We start from the raw sequence: 26,217 nt of genomic DNA, 5'->3' as shown, positions 1-26,217 counted from the left end.
TTAGTGAGACCCAAGATATCCGGCACACGAATCACAGAGTTCTCGTGACTTATGGTGAATTGAAATTCTTGGCAAGATGAAAGTTAGAGTGTTGTATTTATCTCATCGTGTGGCTTACACTTCCACCCCAGAGTGCTAAGTAGTAAGAAAAGAATCTGAGACTTACAGAAATTTCTTGGATTCAACACCCCAGGGTTGTATGTGCACTGGAAAGGGGCGGGTGCCAGTGGCTGAGCTACTGAGTGAGTGACACCTTGCTAGGGAAAAGGATCTCGTTTAGGCTAAAACAAAGATTTTAATGAGGGGACTGAGCAGTACTTCTTCCACCTAGAAAGGAAGTATCTGATGTTATCCAAAGATGCAGTAAGTCTGGGCTCCTTAAGTTTCTCTTAAATTATTTCATAGTTTATTCTATTGTAAAAAGTATTTCAGGAGCTTCTTTCACCTGTTATAAATTCAACTCAAAACTGAAAAGTGCAACTGTCATATTTTTACTACAGAAGACTCCGTAACGAAGACTCCAATTAGCTGAGGGGTGGGCCTGGGGCGGGGGTGGGGGCACCGTCGAGGCAGGAGGAGGGGTCTGGGCATCCTTGCTTATCGTCCCGCACACGGCCCGAGCGAGGGTTCTGTTTACCACATGACAAGATGGACAGACCTTGGCAGCTTATTTCAAGACAGATCTTTACCGTCTAAGTCTTAAATCCACTGCAGAAACCTAGAGGGCAACACCCTCCAATTTCCCCAGCATCGCTGCCGTTCAGTCACAGACCCACTGACAGGAGGGTCTGTGACTTTTCGCCCTTCGGCTCGAACACTTGGCATGACTAGAAACAGAGAGAAGGGACGCTGGACATAAGATGAAAGAAAGGCTACAGGGGCCACAAATCTTTCCCCACGGGAGCACATGTTACCCAGATTCTTTCCTTACTACTTAATAAGAAATAAATTCCAGTATTGAAGCAAATACCTTACAGTGTTACTGGGCAAGCTTTAAAAATGCAAGATAACAAGAACCAAATATTAGAAACATGAAGAGAAATGCAAATACAGTAAGGAGAACTAAATTTGTTCTGAAGTTCTTTGCTGTACATAGTTGTGTGTGTGTGTGTGTGAGTGTGTGTGAGTGTGAGTGCATGTATTGCTGAGAATATTTTACAAAACAAAAGCAAGACACAGAGGGACAAAGGCAGCCAAAAAATATATACAACAACTTGATTTACTAAAAATATATGAAATTTATTTATTATAACGTGGATAGACTTTCTTTAGTCTTACCATTAAAGACACACAGATATAGCAAGGGAAGCAAGAGTGGGAAAGGGAAAAGAGAGGGTGAAATGAGCATTGGTAAGTAGCGCAGGCTCGGAGACAGACAGTCACAACCCAGTGAGCTCAAAGGGCTGAGGCAGCACGTGACCGCTTCAGAACCGTAACCGGCAACCGGTTTCCACTCCTGACCAACCTTGCACTGACACTGACATAGTTCTGATGCCGAGAGAGTCCGCGGCTAAGGTTTTTTGGCTCTGTGGCCCCTTCTCTGATGTGGAAAGGCCTAGGGCGGGGCGGGAAGTCACACAAGTGCCCAAAGATGCCACCGGGGTCGTGGTCAGAGGACGCGCCCTACGCCTGTGACCGCGGCGGGACGGCTCTGCCCCATCTAGCGGGCACCTCGGAACCAGTCTCGAAAGAAGTTTGCCTAAGTTGGAGACCAGCTTTCCAAGGAAATGATGATTACATTTTTAAAGGAGGAGGAGAACTTTACAATGTATCCCTTGCCACAAAACGCTTAGATACCAAACCCACAGCGAAACACAGGAGGGCAGAAGCCGCCGGTCGTCCTCAGCAGCGCGGCCCTGCCCTCCCACCCGCGGCCGGGGAAGGACGCCCTCTCCGCTGTCTGCACTAAATGACTGCGTTGCTCCTGCACGGACCTGCCACCATCTCAGTTCTTGCACGAGCAACTGAGTTGAGAATGTCCTCATGACTTAAGTACTTTCCAGGCTTAAATTGAGAGCCTCTCAAAGTAGTTCTTGCAAGAACATTTACTTGACTATCACACCAGGACCCACACCCGAATCTTTCACCAGCTGACATTTTATAGGATACATCAGGGCCCCGGTCACTCGCGAGCGTGCATTTGTGCTCATATTTCCAAAATAGACGCGACTTCACGTGACAGTCAATTAAAAGAAACCCGTTTTTAAATTTTTCACTCCCATCTTGATCTGCAGTGACTGATCAAAAGAGGAATTTTCCAGAGACATTCTCCTAAGCATACCCAGGACCTAACATGCGAGCAGATCATAGCATCTTTCTTTTCAAAAAGAGATTTAAGAGCAGTAACTAACTAACTAAATGCAGAGCACACGACCCGAGCCCGAGCCCCAGACCGCGCCGCTGCTGTCGGCCCCGGGCTCTGGCTGAGCCGCTGTCCCCGGGGCTGCCCCCTTCGCCGCAGAAGCAGCCCCCACCCCACAGATTTCTCTGGGTGGGTCATTTACTTATTTAGGTCCTGTTTTGTCTCCTAGGATGCTCTGGACACCTCTGGCCTCCTATTGAGTTTCCTATTGGGTTTCTTTTTAGTGTCTGTTTCAGGTTTTTGTCCTGTGGGATGGTGCAAGTCCCTGTGTGGCCTTTCCCAGTAAAACACCTACTGTGTGCAGGGGCGCGCACAGGAGCCTGCATCTGTTCTCAGTCAGACGCCCTGTGACACTGCCCGGGTGGCCCAGGAGAGGGGCACTGGCCGTGGGAAGGGGGTGCACAGAGGCCTGGGCCGCCCAGTCTGTGACCGTTTGGTGTCCATCACAGTGCACAGACCCACATGCAGGAGAGATTGCGCGGCTGTGGGGGGCCCGTCTCCACTTGCAGTCCCTCTCAGCTCTCTCTGAGCGGGGCCCCAAACCACCTCTACTTAGAGTGAGGGGGCGTCCCAGGAGCAGGTGGGAAGGCCCGTCAGCAGCCCTGGGTGCGTGCTGGTCACCGAGGCAGCAATGGTGCCGCCCATTCCATAAGCAACTTTAGAGCAAAGGAAGCCAAGGTCTACCTTATTCAGAAATTGTTTTTCTCTGCTCATGCGCAAGGAGGCATGGATAAGCCACCTCTCCTGCCATAGGGGCCGGCTCACCTGTGCCGTCGGCTGGGGTTTGGGGGCCTAGTCATTTTGCTCTGGTCTTTCTGTTGTTGTTTTTATTTTTCCTAATGTTGACTTTTTTAATTTATATTTTGCAATGTTACTATGTCTTTATTTAGTTTTTTTTAAATCAAAATAATGCATGCATGTAATTTTTAAAAAGATCAAATAGAATTTAAAAGAATTTAAATAGAATCAAAAATTTAAATAGAATCAAAAAGAATTTAAATTTGGAAAGCCAATGATCTTCCTCCCCCTCCAGACTTAACCAATGTGACATTTTCAGCCGTCCCTGTTGATATATACCTCCATCTTCCTAAACCACAGCGTCTATTTATATTGCCTGCATTACTGGTCTTAGTGATAATCCACTTTTTCACAGCAGTTCTCCTTAACCGCCTGCGTTTCCCTCCCCCACCTTCCCATAAAGCCACCGCGTGCGTGGTTGGGAGTGAGCGTCACCGCGTGGCTCCAGGGCAGCTGTTCCTGTGAGTGAGAAGTGCTGCCCAGACTGAGGGCCCCGCAAAGGCAGCCCCTCCTGGGCGGTGGCCCTTGCCAAGATCCCACAGGAGTGAGGCCTGTTTAACTGGCTCACACGCCCTTGGTAGCTGCATGCTTGAGGCTCACTGAAAAGAAACAAAGCCTCATTGTGTGAAGTTGCTGTCTGAGGCTCACGGGGAGGGCCGTGCTGTCCACAGGAGTGAGACTGCGGCGGGCGTCCACAGCCACAGTGCACGGTGCGTGCTCCGAGCCATGGGGAGAAGCACACACCCTCTGGTGTGAGACTTGATTTAAAAAAGGGAAAGAGGAGCAGCAGCCCTGGATGGAGGCTGATGGGGCCCTCAATCCCTAAGCAGCTGCTGGCTGGGGAGGGGACCCGCCAGTGTGGAGCGCTCCTGTGTGGTCAGCCAGGGCCACGTCCTCTGCCCTGACAGGGATGAGCGCCCTGCAGGTGTGTGGCGGAGGTCTTGATTATGCCGTTCTTAAAGGTTTATTTTCAGTTTTGCTTTTAGAAAGATGATGTCACACCAGCAAGCGTGCTGGGCCACCTGTCTGGTCTTGTTCAGAAGCCCCTGCACTGGCTGCGCCCTCAGGGGCCGTGCACACGGAGCTGGCCTGGCACACGGTGCAAATACACAGGCTTCTCCAGCACGTTTCGGAAGAGCCGACGGGATGGACACCCATCAGGCCCGCTTATCCTCACTAAAGCTCCGGGAAGCTTCCACCAGGCTATCACTTGCTTATCATTAAAGAATAACAAATAAAAAATAGTGGCACCCATTACTATTAAAAAAATATAATTTTTATATAGCTGAGGTCAGTGTGTCTATGCAAATCAATGATTCGATGTAAAAACTGGAGTATTTTCAGTTACTAAAACTAGGAGGTGACAGGGTGTAAGAGGAAACCAGCTGGTTTCAAGGCACTTCTGGAAAGGGCCACAGGCTAAGGCGGGAGCACCCGGCCACCCTCTGAGCTGGTGATTCCTGCTGAAACTTGTGCAAGTGGGTGCCCCTGATTTGGAGGGTGGGCATGTCTAACTCCCTTGAGGCAGTTTTCTGAGCAGGAGGTGGTCACATGTTTTCTGCAGGTCACCGGACACATCAGGTTCTAACTTTCTACTCAACACACACACGCTAAACACACACAATAAGCACACGCGCGTGAAGCACAAAAAAGAGACCTACCTTTTTTTCATTTCTAACAACTGATTATTGAGCACAGATCTCTCTTCTTCCAGCTGAAAATAAAAAGAAAACACAAAGTTCAGTGTGTGACAATCCAGAGAGGCCTTCTTGTTACACGAGTCGAGCCTCACCGGTGGTGAGAAAAAAGCAAGTGACATTGCTCATGGGACACACAGTTCTTAGTTTACAAATACTCTGTGATGTAAATGACCCCTTCCTCATGGGCCTGAGAGTTAAAGTCACAACACCCGAGCTGCCTGCACCTTCCAGGTTGTAGGCTTCAAAAGGTGTTTTTTTTTTTTAATTTTCATTTATTTATGCATACAAGAACTGGGGTTCAGGCCAGAGGTGTGTGGGGGCAGTGAGAGGATTCACCAGAGACAAAACAGGGAACAGAACAGGCGGATCTACTGAAGTACACTGCTGAGGGGAGCAGTGAGGAGACAGGAGAGGTCTGCTGCGCCATGTGGGTCAGCTCCCTGGCCGGGGATTGAACTCCTGCCACAGTGGCTTCATAGTGCTGAGACTGAACCCCTGCACCACCAGGAAGGCCCCAAAAGGTGTTTGTTAAATGAATGAGTGAATATTCCCTCGTTAAAACAACAGAGGTCAAGGGTCACTAACAACAGCCCAGGAGGGTTGTGAACAGGCCGGCCTCCTCCTGGGCCTCACCTGGTGCCTTCCACACCTGGGCATCTGTTTGTCACCTACAGAATAAAGAGGCTCAGAAGAAGTCCCATCCCCTTTAGCTCTAAAATTCCACTGTTCTGTGGAGGGGCGTGCATAAGGGTCCAGCTGACCTTGAGAGAGGAAATGCACGTCCACCCCGGCCTGCACCATGGGGAGTCCCACTGCCAGCAAGATAAAGGGCTGACAGAATGCTCCTGTAGGGGGTGGGGGTGGTATTTTTTAATTAAAGGATAATACCAAAGACTATGCTTCCAGCAACCCCGGATTTAAGCTACTCGTGTGAATAGCCTTATTTCTGATTACGTATCAGTTATGTACGTGCCTGGCTACAAGGTCTTCAGATTTCAAAAGTTCTTAAATAGACAGACACATGTATGTCTTGCACATAAAAATCACATTTATTAATGAACTCTTTCAAGGTTAAGGTAGTTTTCTCACTTAGACGCCACTTTCCTAGGGCATCGCGATAGAGGCTCTGGTTCCAAGAGCAATTCACAGAAATATTTAGACATGTTTAAAAAGCAAAAGGCAGGAAAATGAATGCGAGGAAAATGTTTAAAAATGCCCCAGCCCTGGAATCAGGCACAACTCCTCCTACCGCTGCTGGCCCAGCAGCACCAATGGCGGGGAGCCTTGCGGGAGCGGCAGGCTCCCTCCACTCTGCCCGCTGCTTCTCCCTCACCTCTGAGATGCTGGAGACCTAGTCCAGGCTCAGCGGCCACGGCAGAGTGTGACCATGCCAGGGTGTGCCTTTGGGGTGATACACTGAGGCTCTCGGGAGCTGGGTTCTCACAGAACGAGGCCTCTGCTGAACTAGTCTAATAGAACAAACGCTCAGCTGATTCTTTCCTCGAGACTTCCCCAGCCAACTGGTTTGTATTTGGGTTCTTTGTCTCTTCTCCAAGCAAGTGCTCTGCGGTCCAAAATAGCAGCTCTACTTTGACAGCCCAGAACACGCTCACCGTGCCCTGTCTGAGGATTTCTAGTCTCACCTCCCACGCGCAGACAGACAGACTTCTGCTCTTAGAAGTGGAGGAGGGAATGGGGGGAAAGGAAGAGGAGGAGAAGGAGCCCTTTCGGTGGAGGGGGGTGGACATAGTGACGTGTTGCCTGGACCCCGTTTTCAGGGCGGGCCTGGAGGACAGCTGCAGGGAGTGCCGGCGGTCAGCCAGGCCCACTGAGGCGCCTCCGCCGGGGTCACACTCTCTCCCCAGAATGGATCGGCTCCAGCGACCAGCTGACCAACAGGGGCTACGGACTGGCTGTCCAGTCCAACTGGGGGACAAGTTAGAAGGGCCCTTGAGCTCGAGCCCCCGGGTGGCCAGGCTGTCACCTGGCCAGCACCAACGTCCACTCTGCCGGCCTTGCTTCTCCCCCGTTTCTCATGTTCTCAGAACTTTGGAGACAGCCCCAGTTCTCAGGCACTGAATGTGGCTGCAGTGGAATCTCCCCCCACCCCCCACCCAGGTTTTTGGCTTCTTGAAAGGAATCTGCTTGCGTGCTTGGAAGAATTATTTCTACATACTTGAATTTCAACAATAACCAGGCTATTTTTTGGTGTCAATTGCTTTGATCAATTTCTAGCTCTGGGTTCACTTGCTAGGTTTCCATAACAACCCACAACAACAATCCATGTCCTTCCCGTCTGCAGGTTCAAAGAGATCCCCCCATGATCCCCCCTGGCTCCTCCTGCGCCTTGGTTGCGTCCTCTGCTCAGGACCGCTCACTGGTGACCTCTGTCCTCAGAGCCGGCCTCCTCCTGTGTCCACTGACTTGCTTGGGCTTTTCTTTTCTATTTTTAGAAATGTTTGCCAGGTCCCTTTGTATCTGCTGCTCTGAGGAGTCTGTCTGACGTGGAGTGGTTCTGGGTCTCAAAGTGTTTCTCTCTGTGCCGCTTCCGGTGGTGTTCCGTCACTTCCTCTTGGGCCCGTTTATTGAGATCCCTTCAGTTTCACAAACACATGAAGCCCTTCCCATGAGCTGGGCTTCCTTGTGGCCCAGGGCCCTCCTCTCGTGGGTCCCTAGTTTCCTTCTTGCTCCTCGTTGGTGCCACGTGTGCCCGTGATGGGCTGCTCCACCTTGGCCTCCCACTCGCTGGCTCGGAATGCCGATGACCTTTCCCCAGCACCTGTCTGACTTATCTGACGCCTTTAATCTTCGCCTCCAAACTACTGCGAGAAGCCGGGCAGCGTGGCCTGTGCCGTTCCGCAGCCAGAGGCGGGACAGGGCAGCGCTGCCAGGCACGGATGTGTAGAGGCCCTCCGGGAGACTTCTGTCGGTGAGCCACCTGGTCACGCCACCTGAGGGGGGAGCCCGTTCCCACGAGGACATGGCCCTGGCCTTCAGCCCTAGACAACGACAGCCACTGTTCTCAGCAACTCCGCCCCTCCCCGTCCTGAGACCCAGCCTCGCTCCTGACTGGCGGTGGGCATGCGGCCACACTGAGAGAGAGCTGAGCTCTGCGCGCCAAATGAAAAGACAAAACCACAGGAGTAAAGGCCTCTGTCTGGTCCCACCTGCCGCTCCCAGCCCCTCCTGGAAGCTGCGCAGCACAGAAGCCAGCTGCCTGCGAGAGAGCATGAAAATGATACATGAGGCGTCAGAGAGCAGGAGGGAGAGCAGGGGGTTCCTGGAGGCTCTCCTGAGTGCCCGGCCCCACCCCACCCCACCCCAGCAGCTGAGACCCCGCCACATGCACAGCTACCCAGGCCACAGCTTGCCGGCTAGAACAGCCATGGAAAGACAACCAGCAGCTTTTGTTGCCTCTGCTAGATCCCGCGTGACCAGAGTCTTCTAGCCTTGCGGAGCTTTCCCTGGGGATCCCCCTTCACCTCTTCAGTCTAACTTTCCCCAAAGGGACGAGGCTCCCGAGGGCGGGTTAGAGCACAGAGCTGGGGGCTTGCTCCCTGCATCCCCTGCTCTGAGCGCCGGGAGCACTGCGTCAAATGTCACATCACAGTTTGCTTCTGTCCTTGGCTGTCAATTTGAACATTTACAGCATGAAGTCAATTGGTTTTGCCAGATTTTCCTGGAAATGTTTCTTAATGGCAAAAAAGTGCATTCATTACATATCAAGGGAGACATCTGTGGCCCAGCCGCCCCCAGCGCTCCCCGCCCGGCAGCCCCAGAGCCCAGATGCACACTGGGAGGCTGATGATCACCACGGCTCCAAAGCAAAGCAGGACGCGCTGTCGAGTCTCCCCTTTCTCGTGTGTCAGGGCTGAGCTTACTGGAAAGGCTGCAGTGGTCTGTGGACCAGCTTCGAGGATGAGCCCAGTTTTCTGGATGCTGCGTCTGCTGCAACCCCGTTAGCGAGACCCCACTAGCTGATGAAATGCAGCTGTCAGGTCATCTAATCCCTGTCCACTTTCCTGCAAGCTGTAACCTCGTTTTGCAAATAACCAGGAGGAAAAGCCACACTGTTTCCATAGTGACAGCGCCCAGTGTCTGCCATCCTTACCGGCCGATACATGTGAGGTCTGGGAACGATAAATCAGGTATTTCAAAGGTGACCATTTCTACAGAACCCACATCACTGTGGCTATCTTTAGCATCTCCAGGAAAAGAACTCCACTAGCCACGGCTTCACTGACCCGGGGCCCCACGACCTGCCTGGCGCACCGGGCGCCCCCGCCTAGCTACAAAGCCTCTGCCTTCTGTTCTATAAAACAGGACCCAAGGCCCAGGCCATAAAGGAGATTCACTTCATCTCCCAGGTACTCATTCACCCAAACTCCACACTGTTCCACGAGTCCCTCTTATCTCATCGTCTCTGGGGAGAGGAGCACAAGCAGCGGCCCGAGACCATGTCCTGAGGATGGTCAGAGAGACCTGGGGACGCAGCTCTGTGAGACAGTGAGGGAATAGCCCGGGGAGGGGGCAGGGAGAGCTGGGAAACCCAGCTCTGAGTGGCAAGGGGTGGCGGAGGTGAGGGGTGGAGAATGGAGGGAGGAGAGCCAAGGGTGTGGGTGGGGCTGGAGCCAGATGTTCACAGAGAACAGCAGGGTCCTTGTGCCGTGTCCTCAGCACGTGGGCCATCGAGCACTGCTACAGAGCCCTCCCCCCCACAGCGGCAGTAGAGGTAGTAGCTACAGGCCAGGGCAGAGACTTCAGGAGGGACAGGCAACTGTCTGTGAGGAAAAAAGAGACCTAAAATAGCTGAAGCAAATGGATAAGCAAAATGTGGTACATCCACTCAATAAAATACTACTCAGCCAGGAAAAAGAATGCCTCCCTTCTGGATGAATCTTGAACACATTAAGCTAAGTATAAACAAAAAAGCGAGTCACAAAAGCACACGGAGCAGATGGTTCCATTGATAGAAAGTGTCCAAAACAAGCAAACCTAAACACAGGAAAGAGTGGCTGCTCGGAGCTGAGAGGAGGGAGGAATGAAGAGGGACTCTTTAAATGGCCCTGGGGGGCCTCGCTGGTGGCACAAGGGGTTAAGACACAACCTATGAAGCAATCCGGGGCCACTGCAGCATGAGTTTGATCCCTGGCCAGGGAGCTACCCACATGGGGCAGCAGACCCCTCCAGTCCTGCCCACTGCTCCCCTCAGCAGTGTATTTCTGTTGTCTGCCTGTTCTGCTCCCCACTCTGTCTCTGGTGAATTCTCTCACCCCCCACACCTCGGGCCTGTACCCCAGTCAGGATATGCAGTTCTTGTGTGCATAGTTCTTGTATGCATAAATAAATCTTTAAAAATAAATAAATGACTATGGGGTTTCCTGTACAGGTGGTAACAAAGTTCTGGAACTAGACAGAGGTGATACCCAACACTGAGTGCATTAAATACATAGTCAAATAGTTAAGACAGAGAAGTTTGTTATGTGCAGACACACACCCCCACCACCCCAGCACAGAACCAGCAGGCCATCGAGCAGGAGACAGAAGATGAAGGCCAACACGATGGCAGTGACCACAGCAGCATTCAGCCCTCCGGCCAGCTCTGTTCTCAGGCTGACCCACGTGCACCAGCAGAACAGGCTCAGCCTCTCACAAGGCACTTCTGTGTGATGTTCTATGATTCTGTCACTGCTGGTGCCAGACCCAGTATGTCTGCCTCTTGCAGTTCTCGCCAATTCTGTCCTCCCCTCCCCCTTGAAGTGACACGTCCCACCTGAGTGGCAACACAGATGGTTTTAGTTGGAAAAGAGAAGGCCTGACAGGGAAGCAGACAACAAAGACAGTTTCTAGCTGTTCTGGAGGTCACACAAGTCCCCCTAGTTGAAAAGCACCTCCTCAGAGGGGCACAGTCGAATGAACGGGAACTGTACCATCTCACCTGGAGATAGCTAGTGCAGCTCCTGACCATCCTCAGCCCCGGGACTGTCTACACCACCTGCTTATAGCAAGACTCAGAGGACGCGCCACAAGGCCCTGCCCCAGAGGTGGGCACTCTCATGCTGACACATAAGCTTGTGTCCCGGCCTCCTGAGAGCTGGGGTAAGAAACCTCGAAAGGCTTATTCTGTGAGGTAAAAATGATGAACAGGAAGTAAAACAGCCATCGTGATGAAGCAAGTGGACACCCCAAGCCAATAATGGCAGCAAGACCTTTAGGATGCAGAACAGACTCTGGGAAGTCCTGGGTTTTCTGAACGAAAGAAATATTTGAATGAGGAAGAAGCAATAGAAGAGAGGGTGTTTTTACAGCAGTTTGACTCCATCTGTGCCAATCGCAGCTCAGAGGTCACTTTTTTTTATCTTGGTAACAGGAATTACAAAGTCAGAGACAGCAGCTTCATCCCCAGGGCAGGACAGCGCCTCCCCTCGGCCCCGCTTCAGTCCTGGAGGCCACCCGCTTCTGAGCCTCAGCTCCCATCCACAGGCCAACTCAGCAGGGGCTGCGGGCTCTGCACACGTCAGGGAACCCAGGGCTGGTGGCGGAGCAGGACAGAGCTGGCCTGGTCAGCACCCACCAGCTTGTGTCCACCGCACCTCTGCTGTCCTACACTACGATCATGATGGTTTCCTGCTCAACAACGAGGCTTCTGCCCACACTGCCAATGCTTCTGAACATGACCAGCTGACCACCTGGCTGGACTGTGAAAAAGAACATGGTGAAAATTCACAGTTTTTCAGAAGCACAGGGACTCTGGATTCTTGGAGATTGTACAATATGAGAAATGGAGCCAAAAAATCAACCCGTATTCTTTACACTCAGCTGTTTGAGACAGGAGCTGGTGTCCACTCTTCTGGAAGGGGTGCCGAGCGGGGAGGCACTGAGTCCTCCATGGCATCCACACCCGGCCTCTGTTGGCCAGGCCGGTGATGGTTCCGCTCACGCCGCCATCCTCCCCAGTAAGCACAGGCCACCCCGCTCCTAAAGGGAAAGTCACTGTCTTGGCGGTTCTTCAAGGCAGTTTTCCAACACCCTTCGAAGTCACTGATTCTGACGTTTTTGTTCTCAAAGTCTCTTCAGCAGCATGGTAATTCACATCCCAATGTGCAGGAGAGAAGGGCCTGGAGGCCTTGCCCTACAGCCTCCAGGGAGGTTCCAGCCAAGGTCACCAGGAGCAGGGAGGGCAGCCTCTGTGTGTCCATGGGCTGGGGACCCACCCTTGCTGCAGAGGCTCATGAGCAGAGATCAAACAGGCCGGGGAATGTGACAGCACTTCCCTTGTCAGAGGCGCCCATGTTTTAGGAGAGTTTGTGCTGGGAAATGAAGAAGCCCTCGGGGCAAAGGGCTTCTGTTTCTCAAGAACTCCAGGGTCTCACACCCCAACGAGAGGAGGGGGCAACGAGAGGGGGGGCACCGCACCACTTAGGTCTACGCCTCGAGTCTTTCCCGGACCCAGCCAGAAAGCAGCCGAGCATCTTTGGACACTGTCAGCTGAGTTAAGCCAGTCACTGCCTTCTTTCTGCTTCCGTTTCCCCACTGCCAGGGGCGGGGGCAACAGCCGTGCCATCTCGGGGTGCTGTGGAGACTGAGAGAGACAACTGCCCCTCCCTGTACCTGTCACTGGCGAGCGCCAGCACACCTGAGCAGCCGAACCCAGCGGCAGCATCACCCCAGAGTCCGGAGGGACGTGGCCTCACTCACAAAGTCAGGGAGTTGTGGAAAAGTCAATGGGAAGGCCTCACAGTCTGAATTCAACTCGCCAAAAAGTGCTCCCCACCCACTGTACCCCGTCAGTGGGGATTCAGAGCCACCCCAGCCACTGCACCCCAGGGGACACCATCCCCTGGAAGTGCCCCACCAGGGTCCATGACCGCATAGGAAGTTTCGCTTAAAACTGCATTTTGAGCTGCTTCTCTGAGGTCAGATGCGGCTGGCTATTTAGCACTTTGGCTCAGGTGTCAAAGATGAAAAGCAAAATATAGTCTCCACTTAAATCAGTTCTGCTCCAGGTCTGGCCAACTTGCCAGAAGCCTGTGCTGTCTGAATACAGGCGCAAACGGGCAGCGCAGGCCCCTCCACGCTCAGGCGCACCCCGCAGGGACACACCCCAGCCACATGCGGGCGGCTCCACCAGGGAGTGCCTTTGAATTTTTTAATTTAAAGAAAAGTATGATTGTATTTCAAACCAGCAACTGACCCTCACACCAAATCAATGGTCTGGGAATCTGTTTCCTTCAAACTAAATTTGATGGGGGGAAAATGGGAAAAATCATTTTGAAATCCAAGCAGTTAAGTGCAGGGAGAAGGCATTACCCCGGCCCATCTGAAAGCATGGTATGAGGTCATCTCACAAAGATTTTATTTTCCACTTGCCCGCTCACTCCTCCCCCAGGTGCTACCGCAGACACTTAAAAACAAGGAGACACACAACCCAGGTAACTGGGCTCCCACTGGAACCACCCACCCGCACCCGCCCGTTGGCGGAGCTCCGGCACCGCCGCCGGGAGGGACAGGCCCGGCAGAGCGGCCCGGCCCGGCCCACTGACCTTCTGATGACTGGAGACCTCGTCCCGGCTTCTCCCCAGCTCCTCGGCAAGTTTCACGTTCTCTTCTTGCAACGCTGAAAGCTGCTGGGACTTCTGAGCTGCTGCCTGCTTTAGGGTTTCTCTGCAAGGACAGTGAGCGCAGGGTTACCATAGAAACAAGACAGGCAAGGAAACTGTGGGAGACGACCAGCTTCACAGCACAGAGGAAAATATATCTGGGTCACGTGCCTGACAGGATCCACTCTACTGGGAGGTGCTGTGGCCTGCGGGCTCGGGGGCCAAGCGGCGCTGACCTCTGGTGGGGGCCGGTCGCCCCCAGCGATGACATTTATTTTAAACCCGATGAGCGCTCCGTGCACACTCTCACCGCCCACACGCACCCAGCTCCAAGCATCCCCACAGTGACGGCGATGTTACTATAAAATAAATGATGGATGGAAACGGTCAGGAATCCTCTCCAGGACTGCCCACCAGGGAGTCAGATGCCACCCCACTGCGCTGGCGAAGGCTTCACCGCCGAGGCGCGCGGCTCTCACTGCCCCGATCTGCCGTGCGTCTCTCCCAACAAGTGAAAATCTGATCGTCCCATGTGCCAGTATCTATCAGAGTCAGGTGCTGGCGTGAGTCTGAACCTATTTTTAGAACAACTTGGGGTGGGACGCCCAAAGAAAATGCAGTTTTCTAATTACGTGCCAGGTGTTTTATTTGGAAGGTCATCCCCCTGCGCTAACCTACACTCGGGGAGCAAGTGAGAACAGAGCCCCGCTGGCCTGCATCACGAACATCAGCACTGAAACGGGGGATGAGCACATTCACTAGACATCTTCCCGAGACTAAAGTTAGTCCAAAATGCATATCCCAAATTATGACCCTTTACATGAGGGTATTACAAGCATTTGATCACTGCATTTTAGTTTGATGCCCTAGAAGGTTTTGATGCGATTATGAATCTGAAGTCTGTGCTGGCTAAACTGCATTTAGCGGCCTGTCCCAGTGGCTGGATTCTGAATCGAGTCACTTGGTGTGAACCCATCCGTGCTGCATGAACATGTCTATTTTTGACTGCCATTGTCTAAGGGTGGCTGCGTGGTCCCCTCCGAGTCCTTAGTCTCTAATTCTCCATCCACCCATGGCACGCACGCTGGGAGAAAGTCAGGAAGACTTGGTTGGATAGATCTGTACAAAAATTCTTCTAGTACATTAAATGAGGGATTTTACATTGATGTTCATTTAGCAAGTGAAGAAAAAACTGAGTAGGGATTTCCAGAATCAGAAATTCAAAAGCTAGGAGGCTTGATTTTAATTATGGATCCAAATACAGACAGAGACACACACACCAGCTAAACTTCATCTTTGGGTCAAAGTTCATTAGTTCTTGACACATGAGATTTTACATCTCTCATTTTATGAAATCATCGAAAGCAAAACCTCTGGGTTCTCTGCCTTCACACAGCATTTGTGGCCTGTCGGTAATAAATCTGTGATCCTGCTCTTTCCCTTTTAAACATTTTCTTTTTTTAAGTTTCTTAAATCCTTGCTTTCTCTATTAACAGTCCATAATAAGGAAAAATCAAAACACGGAGTCAAAGAATTATCAAAAGATCCTCTTAGTATTGATTTAACAAATATTTACTATTTCAAGATTTGCAAAATGTGTTCGTGTACACTTTTTCACTTAATCCTCAAAGTCCAAGGAGGTTAACGTCATGATTACACCGAAGCTGGGGGAGAGGCAAAGATCTGGCCCAAATCACAAAGTCAGCATGTCGTAGGGGCCAGAGAGCCGGGGCCAGGGCGGGCGGAGACCTCAGATGTGCCTCAAACACGGAAACCCCCTCACTGCTTCTGAGAGCAGCGGGGCCGTGCGCGGAGGAGGCTCTGATAGCCCAGCTCCTGGAAAGAGTCTAAGGGATGATTCCGGAAATACCTGCAAATGTACTGCTAACAAATTTTTGAGCTACTTTTCTTTCTACATGACAAGACATCAGGAAACAAAAGACTGTCAGTTTTCAAGCTGGCAGGTAGGCATCCTGGGGTCCTCTCCACTGCGCTGCACCCGCAGGGCCCACGCTCTGGGGAAGGGCATGGGAGCGAGGCAGGCAAGTGAGCGAGGGGCCACAGCGGGCCACGGTCTCCGGTTCCCTGTGCTTAGTTCCCGCAGCACAAGGCAAGCGTGTTTACTATTCATTCAGTGAAGGGGGCACAAAAATGATTTTCTTGGTAATGGAGCGAGACCACCCTACACCAAGGGCCTGGAGCGGGCGAGGACCAGACCCAAAGGGGCTGTCGCAAAAGACTCCTGAGGAGCCCTGCAGGAGAGGGGCCAACTCCCAAGACCGTCCTGGCCAGGTCCACCCTGGCACTGCCCCTCTGTCACCCAGCACAGCCCAGAGGACCCAGAGGGCCCGGAGGCAGGGACACAGCAAGAGGCCTCTCCTGATACCCGAATCCCTCTTGGCAAGTATCACCCTGTGTTAATGGAACTCTTCACTCGCCTTCTAGTTTAATCCAAGCTTTATGAATAAACAGGATTGAGGATGATGTCTTAAGAGAGTAGTTTAGAAGTGATGCTTTTTTTCTGTTTAAATCTTAACTATTGGATTGGCCCGACCTGGAAGAAAATGATAAACCCTTGCGGGCCGGGAGCACATGTCCCTCCCGGCTTCACCGGACCTAGCGTGATGGACATATTGAAACATTCACCAGACTCAGAGATTTTAAATTTTTTCAGTTTAAAAATGCCAGATAAGGGACCTCCCTGGTGGTGCAGGGGTTAAAGATAAGCGCTATCAAGCTATCTGCAGCCTCTGTGGCCTGAGTTCGATCCGCGGCCGGGGAGCTACCCACATGGCCAGCAGACCTCTCCTGTCTCCCCGCTGCTCCCCTCAGCAGTGTGTTTCAGTGGATCTGCCTGTTCTATTCCCCACTGTCTCTGGTGAATCCTCTCACTCCCTGCACCTCTGGCCTGTACCCCAGCTCCTGCATGTATAAATAAAATAAATCCTTAAAAAAATCCAGATAAAAATCAATAACCATGACCCCAAACTTAAAGGATAAGTGGTGGTGCTGAGAAAGGAAACCTGGGCAGCCTGTTGCCCTGAGCTCAGCCTGGCTGGGAAGTAGCACTGGAATAGTGAGCATCTTTCCAGGCTCTGCTCATGTCATTTCACACGCACTTCCATGCTAGATGATCTGATTACTCTGAAAATCAAGATTATTGGTAATCTTGAAAGTGACATGCTGCTTTTTTTCTTTTTTCTCCATGGGAAAGGTTTTTTTTTTTTAAGATTTATGTATTTATACAAGAACTGCGGTACAGTCAGAGGCATGGGAGGGTGAGAGAATCCACCAGAGACAGAGTGGGGAGCAGAACAGGCAGACGGACCAAAGACACTGCTGAGGGGAGCAGCAGGGAGACAGGAGAGGTCTGCCGTGCCATGCAGGAATCTCCCTGGCCAGCTGGGAATTGAATCCGCGCTGCAGAGGCTGCAGACAGCTTCACAGAGCGGCGCTCAACCCGCTGCGCCACCAGGAAGGCCCCTCCATGGGAAGGGCTTTGAGGGGTGTATTAATAAAGGGTGTGACTTTCCCAGTGTCAAGACCGGCTACTGGGCAGGTGCCACGGTGACAGGCTCCCACTTCAGTGCATGTTCCCAGGGTTCATGTGGCCACACACACCCCCCTTGTGTCCTGACCCATCACCAGGCTTATTTCACTTTGTTCCTCTAACATCTCTGTGTGGGAAGGGTGGGGGTGCTCAGGTCCGCAGGAGTATTTTACTTTATGTTCTTGTCAAGTGGTTCTTAAGTAACTGGCACTGTTCACTTTTGTGAGTTCCAACAAATTCCATAATTTCCCTCAAAGGAGCTCAACTTACATTTCTTTCCTGAATTCTTCCATTTTTTGATTCTCCACAGTCAGAAGTTCTTTGGATTTGTTCAGTTCTTCCACATTTTTCAAGTTGTTTTCTTTAAGTGTATCCAACTTAAAGACCAAGAGAAAAAGACTTGATGAAATTATTTCATTTTCCAAAGACAAGACTGGAAAGGCAAATTATAAATGAAAATACATGTTAAAAAGGGAGGAGAAATGAGTTACTTGCAAAATCAAAATTAAAAGTCACCTGGGAGAAGAAATCACAGGTGACCAAATCTTTTATAAATTGCATTCCCTCCCCCTAACATTTAGTCAGGCAGCTCCTGTACTCCTGGCCAAAATGGCATGCGGAACTTCTACATAAATAAGCAGGTCCCGCTCACCTATGTATAATTAGCAATTTTCCAGTTGAAGCATCTTAAAAAAAAAATCCATAAATAATCAGCAAGGATTATTCTTTATAATGAGAAGAACGCCCTTTCTAACCCACTTAAAAAATAATATGGTCTTGGGCCTCCCCTGGTGGCCCAGCGGTTGAGCGCTGGGCTGCAAGGCTGCCCGCAGCCTCTGCAGCGCCTGTTCGTTCCCCGGTCACCAGCGAGGGTCCCACAAAAAAAAAAATTAATAATAATACGGTCTTTTCCAACATTGGTACCAAATTTATATTGTCCTCATTACAAGAGATTTGAATGAGAAAAAAAGTAGATGGGAAAAGATTTAGTTATCCATCTGAACCTTGATCTGAAAAAGAAAAAGCCACATGTGAGACCGGAAAGCGCTCACACCGCACAGCCCGTGGCCTCCTGTGGGGGTGCAGTGGCCGGAGGCCCAGCTCCTGGTGGGGAAGCTGGCCCCGAGTAGGGGGGTGCAAGCCACCATGGGCTGCGGGGAGAGGTGGGGTTCCACGGGTGCCCCCCAGCTAGGTGTGGGTGTCCAGGGCAGGGGCAGCCGGGTCACCCTACTGGCCTCCTGGGGGACTTGTGCAGTTAGCACCTCAGGCGGGGCCACGTGTCACCAGTTAGGATCCCAGAAAGGGCCTTAACCACCGTCTTCCTTTCAGTGCCCTTTCCCGTCCAGATTCAGAGTAAGAAAAACAAAAAACAATTCCTAAGAAAGACACTAGGGGAAAATTATGGAAGTAGGTAAGACTCCACATTCTGTCCTCAGAGGTTAGACACCTACCCTCAAATCTGCTCTTCTACTCAAGCGGCCGCTTTATCTGTGTTTTTTTTAACACTTTCCTATCTTTTCCTTACGCCGCCTTCTCTCATCCTACAAAGGTGCTCCTTTGCTTGTTAAGTTTTATTTACCTTACGGTTATCTCAAAATTTCATGCCTTTACAGAGTTCCTTCTTTGGCCTTCCGCAGTGAGAAGGCCTAGTTCCACGGGAGCTAGTCAGCGTGGCCATGTCCTCGCTGGCTTTCCTTCCTCCATGTCTTACCTGCCTCGCACTTAAAAAAAATGTCTCAAGTGCAAAAAACTTCACACAACTATTTCAGCAAGTCAATCTGCTGAGCATGTAGCAGCAGCTTCCAAAGAAAGGGTCGCTTTGAGTTCAGAGGAGAGGGGGAGCGACCCAAGAACAGTACAGGGATGAGAAATGCCACTTGTGGATGGAACCAAAATTATCTTGATGCTGCAGATTTGTCTAAGACCCAAACGCGACTCAATCAAGATAACACGGGAGGGGAGTGGTACTGAACTGGGCCTCTGTCGAGCTAGGGCTAAGGAATGGAACTCAGCAGCCTAATGCCAGGAGAAAGTTGAGGGGAAATAATGTATGTGACTTAAAATTAAAATTAAATTAAATTAAAATTAAAGCTACAGGAGCCGAGGCCATCACCAGCCTCATCAGCTCTATTGCCGAACAATTATCAGGGGAAGTCACATTCTTAATGTTTCCCCCTCATTTTTAAAAGGTCTCTCCTACTAAGAAAGAAGGAAGTAATAAGCTTTATTTAATTAATATTATCACGTTCTGGTGCACATTCGATTCCACTTGCATACACCAAACCTGCATGAGACCACGCTTCAAAAAATAAACAATCCTGAGTTAGTGATCAAATATTCCGTGGCGTCGATAAGCTGTCCTTCGTACAAAAAGCCATTTAAATCTGATTACTTCATTCTGCAGTTTTTCATTTGTTTGCTTGGAGTCCTCCAAGGAGGCCAGAGTTTCCGTCTTCTCTTTGGTCATCTGCTCCATTATCTGCAGGGCGTCTTCTGCTGTCTGAGCCGTCTAAACAGACAAAAAAGCACCGTGAGGATGGGAGACACCCCTCCCTGGGCTGCCGGGTGGGGCTCAGTGCCGGGGGGACCTGGTCACCAACCCCACCCCACACAGGACACAACAGGAAAGGCCTCTACTCTGGAGTAGAGCAAAATTAGACCCTTCTCATGCCCTTTTTCAGTGAGCCCACTGTAACCCATGCATTCAACACATTCTCCACCTTGCCTACACCAACATCCTCCTGGACAGGCTCCAAGGTCAAGCTCATCAGTGTCTGGATTTTCTCAAGCACAGTTAGAAGGCTGTTCTTGCCATTTTCAAATCTGAGGCTTTGGAAGTCACTCAGAATTCAGGTTTGGAATTTTTCAAATAGAATTAAAACTATTTGGGCAAATATTCATGTGGGGCTCAAGTGTTTCATGAGAAGCACTGAATGGAAGAGTCAAGAAGAGCTGTGGAGAATGAATATAAACATGGCTGTGAATAAGAAAGATAATGTGCATTTACAGACAAATCCATGTAGGAGAAAAATAATCATAAAAATAAATCACTATCTTTTCAGGCACTTGCTGACAATTTCATGCAGTCAAATAAAGCTGATAGCAAGTCTGTGTTCCCTACTTACTAGTGGAAGATTTCACAGGGAAAATTTCTACACCAAATAGATACAATCTAATAATTAAAAGCCAATGAAAGATACTATGTTTTAATTTATGCAACAGCGCCCTGTCATCATTGCTCTTAAGCCTTTAAGAAATACAGTTGGCTTCTTCATGAAAATCTCTCCTTAATTAATCAAAAACTATATCCTTCTTATTCACAGTTTGCAATTCTTTTCCCAAACTACTGCAGTTAGCAATTTAGTAAAGAATTGCCCTTTCAAGTAGTAACAAACAGCTGGAGACAGGTAAGCGACTGATTAGATGAGGTGATTTCCAGGCGTGGCAGTGAAGACACACACCTCAGCCGCGGCGGTGTTAGTGCGGTGTTAGTAGTCGGGTGCTGTCTACCTGAACCTCCTACTTTACCGTAAACGAGTGAAGTGTCTCGAGCTCTCTAATCTTAAGAGTGAGCTTGCTCTTGTCTTTCCTCAAAATACGGTTTTCATTTTGAGATTCCAGGAGATTGGATGAAATGTGGCTGTTGGTTTTGGCCAGTTGGCTGATCTCCTTCTGAAGGGTGAAGTAGCTTTCGGCCAGCTGCTCCTTCTCCTTCAGAAGCTCATCCCTTCTCAGCGTCACTTCTCGGATCTCAGCCAGCAGGCTCTTGTTGTCCTGCACCACCTTGGCGCGGTCAGCCAGGGTCACCTCGTGGTTCAGCCGGAGCTCGTCCAGGATCTTGGTGAGGCAGCTGTGGAGGTCCTGCAGTTCCAGCTTGGACTTGGACAGGACAGCAAAGTCACTTTTCAGCGTCTCTATATTGGCAGCAAGTTGAGCCGTTTCTGCACTCAAGAGTTCCTTCTCCTGGATTATCTCCACCACTCTCTGCTCTGATTTAGTCTTCTCTTGGATCAGTGCGAAATTCTCAGCCCGGAGCTCCTTAGTGCACACCCTTAGTTCTTCCATCTCCCGCTCGAGGAGCAACGTCCTCCCATGCAGTTTATTGCTTTCAAACACAGAGGCCTCCTTTTCCTTTGCTCTGGCTTCTTTTTCTAGGGCCAAGGATTGCTGCACTGCCTGCGTCTCCTCCTTTAATTTCTGACACTCTTCCTGCAGGTTCAACCCGTCCCTCAGCAAGATGTTCTTCTCGGAGCAGCAAGTCTTGAGTTCGGCTTGCAAGCTCTCCTTGGCTCTCACTACATTGGTGTGTTCCTTTTCCAGATTCTTTCTGGCATTCTGAGCCTCTTTCAGCAGCAGGGACAGCTCACACTTGCTGGCCGCCAGGTCCCGGTTTTCCTTTTTCCTCTCCTGGAGCTCTTTCCTCAGGGTGTCGAGATCACCCAGCAGCTTCATCTTCTCGTGCACGATGATTCTTCTGTTTGCAGACTCCAGATCATACTTCCTTCTGAGGTCTCCTACGGCTTTGATGGAATTTTCCCTCTCGCCAAGTAAGTCGCCATTATGCATTTCCAGTACAGACTTTTCTTTCAAGAGACTCTCATGCTGCCTTCTGAGCTTAGTCATTTTCTGGCAAACCATCTCCTTCTCAGAAGTGAGGTACGTGATCTTCTCGTTCAGGCTTACCTCCAGGCGGGCGGCCTCCTCGGAGCACTTGTTGAGTTTTTCCAAGATGAGGTGATTCTCACTGAGCAGTTCTTCTTTCTCCGCCAACAGCCTCCTCTCAGATGAGGCCAGGGTTTCTTTCTCATGCAAGAGCTGAAGGCACTCGGAGTCTGTGATCTCCCGGCTGGCCTTAATCTCCTCTAGCACCTTCGTGAGGCTGGAGTTGGTGGCCTGTAGCTGCAGCGCTTCCAGCTCCGCCTTCCTCAGCGCTTTGCTGCTGCCGTCCAGCTGGGCACGAAGACTGGTGGCTTCCGTGCTGAGCAGCTGTTGAACCTGGAGGGCGGCCTCCAGGCTGGCGTTGAGTTTCTCCTGCTCTCCAAGCAGCACTTCCTTCTCAAACTGCAGGTCTTTGTTACTCTGAGCAAGACCGTCTCTTTCCCCCTGGAGGGCTGTGCACATGTGGTCAAGAGCCGATTGTCTCTCTAATGCTGACTTCTTCTCGGCCGTGAGGTCTTCCACCTCCTGCACCAAGGTCTGCTGGTCTTTAACGAGCTCTTTGTAAGAGCTCTGAAGCTTCTCAATAATCTCGTCCTTATCTGTAGCCAAGGCAAGGTTTTCCTTGACGAGCCTCTTGACACGATCCTCCAGCTGACCCTTTTCTTCCCGGGCCTTCCTGGACTCAGCCATCAGATCCTCTTTGCTGCACCGGAGTTCTTCCACTAGCGCGTGCAGGCTCACCTCGGAGGCTCGCAGAGACTCATTCTCCACATTTATCTTTAAAAGTTCTTCCTGTGCACTGTTGATTTCTTCGAGTAGTCTCTCTCTCTCAACAGCCAAAACTTCTTTACTGAGCTGTTCCTGCTGATAAAGCTTTTCAGCATTTTGCCGTTCTTCTAAGACTTTCTCATTTTCTAAATTAAGAGCTTCATTCACTGACCACAGGTTCTGCTGGTCTTCCTGAAGCACAGTAATTTTGGCTTCCACCTCCATAAGCTTGGATAACAGTGAACCTTTCTCTAACTTTAAAGCATTGCCCTCCTGCGCCAGAAGCTGCTTCTCTGATTTCAGCCCCCTCAGCTCTTCTGCCATTAGTTCAAGCTCTTTTTTGGCTGATGTTAACAAATAGGTTAGCGACTACAGAAACAAAAGATGGAAAGAATGGAAACAAAAATGAAGTCAAGCAGACAAATGCAAGCCCAGGTAACTAATGTCACCTAAACTGTAACAGTTGAAAGATGTCTCACTAAATGTCATAGGAAACATCCGGACAAGGGAAAGGAACTGGACAGACGGAGCTCACACAAGGACAATAAAAGGCATCTTTAGCTTTGCAAAGGGCTAATAATTGGCCTATTGGATACTTGAAACAGCTTCTGAAATGATTCCTGATAGGAGAAAAAGGCAAAGTTTGATTTTGATATCAGGGATAAGATTCTTTTCTGCCATTCCAATTATTTCATTACTTTGCTTATAGAAAGGATTCATAGCAGAATTTTTAAAAGCACAATTCCAAGGCTTACAAAAAGTGAGTATGTTTTGACCCAAAAGAGGTGAGGGGGAGGGGACAGAAACTACCTGCAGGATCGCACCTGCCGGGCATCCTCACATACAGGTCTGTCAGCTAGGGTTGGCGACTCAACCTTCTTTTTCTTTTAAAAATGGATTAGTTTGGCAGTAGCTAGGCAGGATACAGCTTGATTCACAAATCATTTAATAGTTGAGTTATCTTTTCAAAAATGGATTGGCTTATAGAACAATGTAACCACAATATCTAGACCAGTGCTATCCAGAACTTTCCACAGTTATCCTGAAATTCTTTTTTTTTTTTTTTAAAGATTTATTTATACAAGAGCTGGGGCACAGGCCAAAGGTGCAGGAGGGTGAGAGGATTCACCAGAGACAGAGTGGGGAACAGAACAGGCAGACTGATGAAATACACTGCTGAGGGGAACAGTGGGCGAGACAGGAGAGGTCTGTCAGGCCATGTGGGAGTCTCCCTGGCTGGTCGGGAATCAAACCCGTGCTGCAGGGCTGCGGACAGCTTCACAGCACTGTACTCAACCCACTGCACCACCGGGGAGGCCTGATGCTGAAATTCTTTATCTGCACTGTCCAGCATGGTAGCCAGGGCCATGGTGAGCACTTGAGGTGTAGTGAGGGGGGCTGAGGAGCTGAATCTGTCATTTTATTAAAATTTAACTGTCTTAAGTGGCCACCCTGGCTGGTGGCAACATACTGGACAGTAGAGCCACAGTCATTGGCTCTTAACTAGGGAATGTGGGAGTTCTGTGGGGTCCCCAAGTCCCTGAAGTCTTACATGAAACTCGTTGAGGGTACACATGAACCACCCTGTTGGGGAGAACATTTGAAGGCCCATCAGTCTCAGGAGCCTGCGAGTCACTGCTGGTGACAAGCACTGAAATCCACAGAAACTATCTAGAGCACTTTGGGGGGGTTCGGAAGCAGTCCTGGACTGTAACCAAAGGACCTTTGTCAAACCAACCAGAACCAGGGAGACTCACACAAACCACAGAAAATGCTATGGCTAGTCAGGCTGCAACAAAAAACTGGACTCTGTCCAGACAAAAGAGAACCACAAAGACAGGCCCTGATGATTACATGCAGGATTAAGTGGCTTGTGAGCAAGACGTGGCATGGGGAGGAGGCAGCTTGATCAGCAGGAGCACGAGAGGCACGTGCAAGGCTCCCAGGGGCCGGGCGCCGACAAGACTGACTCAAGGCCCTGCGCTCCTGCTTAGCCTCTATGTAGACATTTCTCTGCCACATTAAAAGAACGACCAGTATTTACTTTTCTTCAAGCAATAGGAGGTTACGTAGTCATGGGAGGCTTGAACTTCATGAAGCTACCAGAGTCAAAAAGCACCAGAGGGCAGACACCACCTGAGGGACAGTGACACTCAGGATGCCAGCGTCTACTGTGCTACATGAGACTGTGCTCACAGTCCCTGAGCCCACTCCTGTCCCGTCCACAGTCCACGGGCTCCGCACCCTCCCGCAGACACAGATGCCCTCTTGGAGGACGCACTTCTCACCCTCCTGCAAGAGCTCCGAGCCAGCCCGGCTCCCCTCCCTGCTCACAAGCTCACCCTGGTCTGGGCATCTGGCTCCTCGGCCACCTGCCTCTCCTTCCGGCAGTGCAGGGGGTAGTGGGTGGGCCAAGATCAGGGAAGCAGATTTTCTAACACAAAACCTGCTCCAGCATGCAGGCAGGCCCGGGTGCAGGCAACACAGACTGGGCGACAGCTGGAGACCGAGCAGCAGGGGCCGAGGGCACTCAGTGCAGCCCCTCCAGGACAAGGAGCTCTGGAGACTGACTCCCTCAGGACTCTCTGCTCCAGCCACTTAACTCTTGCCCTGTGCTGCTGCCTCCTCAGCGTCCCCGCAGCCCTGACGCAGCTCCAGCAGCCATCCCGCAGCACCCGGCCCGCCCTGCGCCTACCTTGGCTTTATCGGCTTGTTTCCTCAGTTCCACCATGTCCTGCAACAAGTTGCCGTTCTCCTCCTGGGCAGCCTTCAGCCTCCCCTCTGCGTCCAGCAGCGCCTTCTGCATGCTCTGCAGGGCTTCATCGTGCTTGGCCTTGGCCTCAGAGGTGGCCTCCTCATACCTGGCTTTCAGCTCCTGACACTGGGTCTGGCTCATTTCCATCTTCTTTTCCTGCAGTCCCAGATGGAGGAGTAAGCCGTGAGCCGCCACTGTCCGGCCCCTCGCCCCCTGGCAGCAGGCAGTACCATTTATTCTCTCCTTACCAGGTCCACCAACTTCTTCTGCAGTTCTTGCTTCTCTTCCTCATGCTTTACAGCCGCTTCTTGCTGGCTCTGCTGGGCTTTGAGAGTGACTTCCCCGATGTTCTTCTGCAGGACACTTGCACTTTCATTAGCCTTGGTGAGCTTTAACTGCAACTCTTCTACACATCTAGAACACATTGCAATATCAGGCATCAGACTTTTCATAAGACTGCTTTAAATTCCAGAGCTATCCTTTAAAAGATTTACTGACGATTTTAGTGTCATTCGTGATTATGAATGTTACAAGTAATTAATAACACTGAAGTGTGGGGAGAAATAACACTATTTGTCCTAAAGAATGATCTTGCTGATTCTGACAGCTATATATACATTTAGAGTAACAACGAATGCAATTGTGAAGCTTCATATGTCCACAGATGAATCATGAAAAATGAGTGAAAAGGAAACATACTGGAGGAAATAAGTATTGAGAAAGTTGGAAAATTTTAGCAAATTATCAAAAACTCATAAAAGATGTTGTAAAAATGACAGTAACTACCTTGAAGTTCTGCTTAAAGATAACCGTGTCGCTGAACAAAGGTGTACGGAAAACAAAGGCCGTTGCCGATTTAGAAAACAAGTGAATGGAGAACAAGGGTGGGGCGGGGTGGGCAGGGCCTCTGGACACCCCCCACCGTCCCCACCCGGTGGAACTTCTCAAAGGCTTTGAGAAGTTGGTAAATAGGACTTTGCCAAGAATTTACACTTCAAGAATCAAAGTTTAGCAGCCCTAGACTG

General features: G+C 50.5%; 1 protein-coding gene across 10 annotated transcripts in view; it reads right to left on the bottom strand.

The window, feature by feature from the left end:
• Window positions 1-26,217, bottom strand: part of CLIP1 (CAP-Gly domain containing linker protein 1) — a gene marked incomplete at both ends in the record, with an annotated part of 65,270 nt that overhangs the window by 5,513 nt on the left and 33,540 nt on the right. For 7 of the 10 annotated variants that reach the window (XM_084253677.1, XM_084253678.1, XM_084253680.1 and 4 more), the window contains 6 exons: window positions 4,822-4,874; window positions 13,404-13,524; window positions 17,281-17,387; window positions 19,403-19,519; window positions 25,133-25,348; window positions 25,441-25,606. In XM_084253677.1, the coding sequence (XP_084109803.1) occupies window positions 4,822-4,874; window positions 13,404-13,524; window positions 17,281-17,387; window positions 19,403-19,519; window positions 25,133-25,348; window positions 25,441-25,606 (780 nt within the window). Of the gene's footprint in view, window positions 1-1,239; window positions 1,274-4,821; window positions 4,875-13,403; window positions 13,525-17,280; window positions 17,388-19,402; window positions 19,520-20,538; window positions 22,807-25,132; window positions 25,349-25,440; window positions 25,607-26,217 lie in introns of those variants that run through there. The other 3 variants (XM_084253676.1, XM_084253684.1, XM_084253675.1) reach the window with 2 other exon arrangements.

Source organism: Talpa europaea (genome assembly GCF_964194135.1).
Source record: "Talpa europaea genome assembly, chromosome: 14".
NCBI lineage: Eukaryota > Metazoa > Chordata > Mammalia > Eulipotyphla > Talpidae > Talpa > Talpa europaea.
The sequence above is the reverse complement of the archived record's forward strand: the minus strand, read 5'-3'. Positions and strand labels throughout refer to the sequence as shown.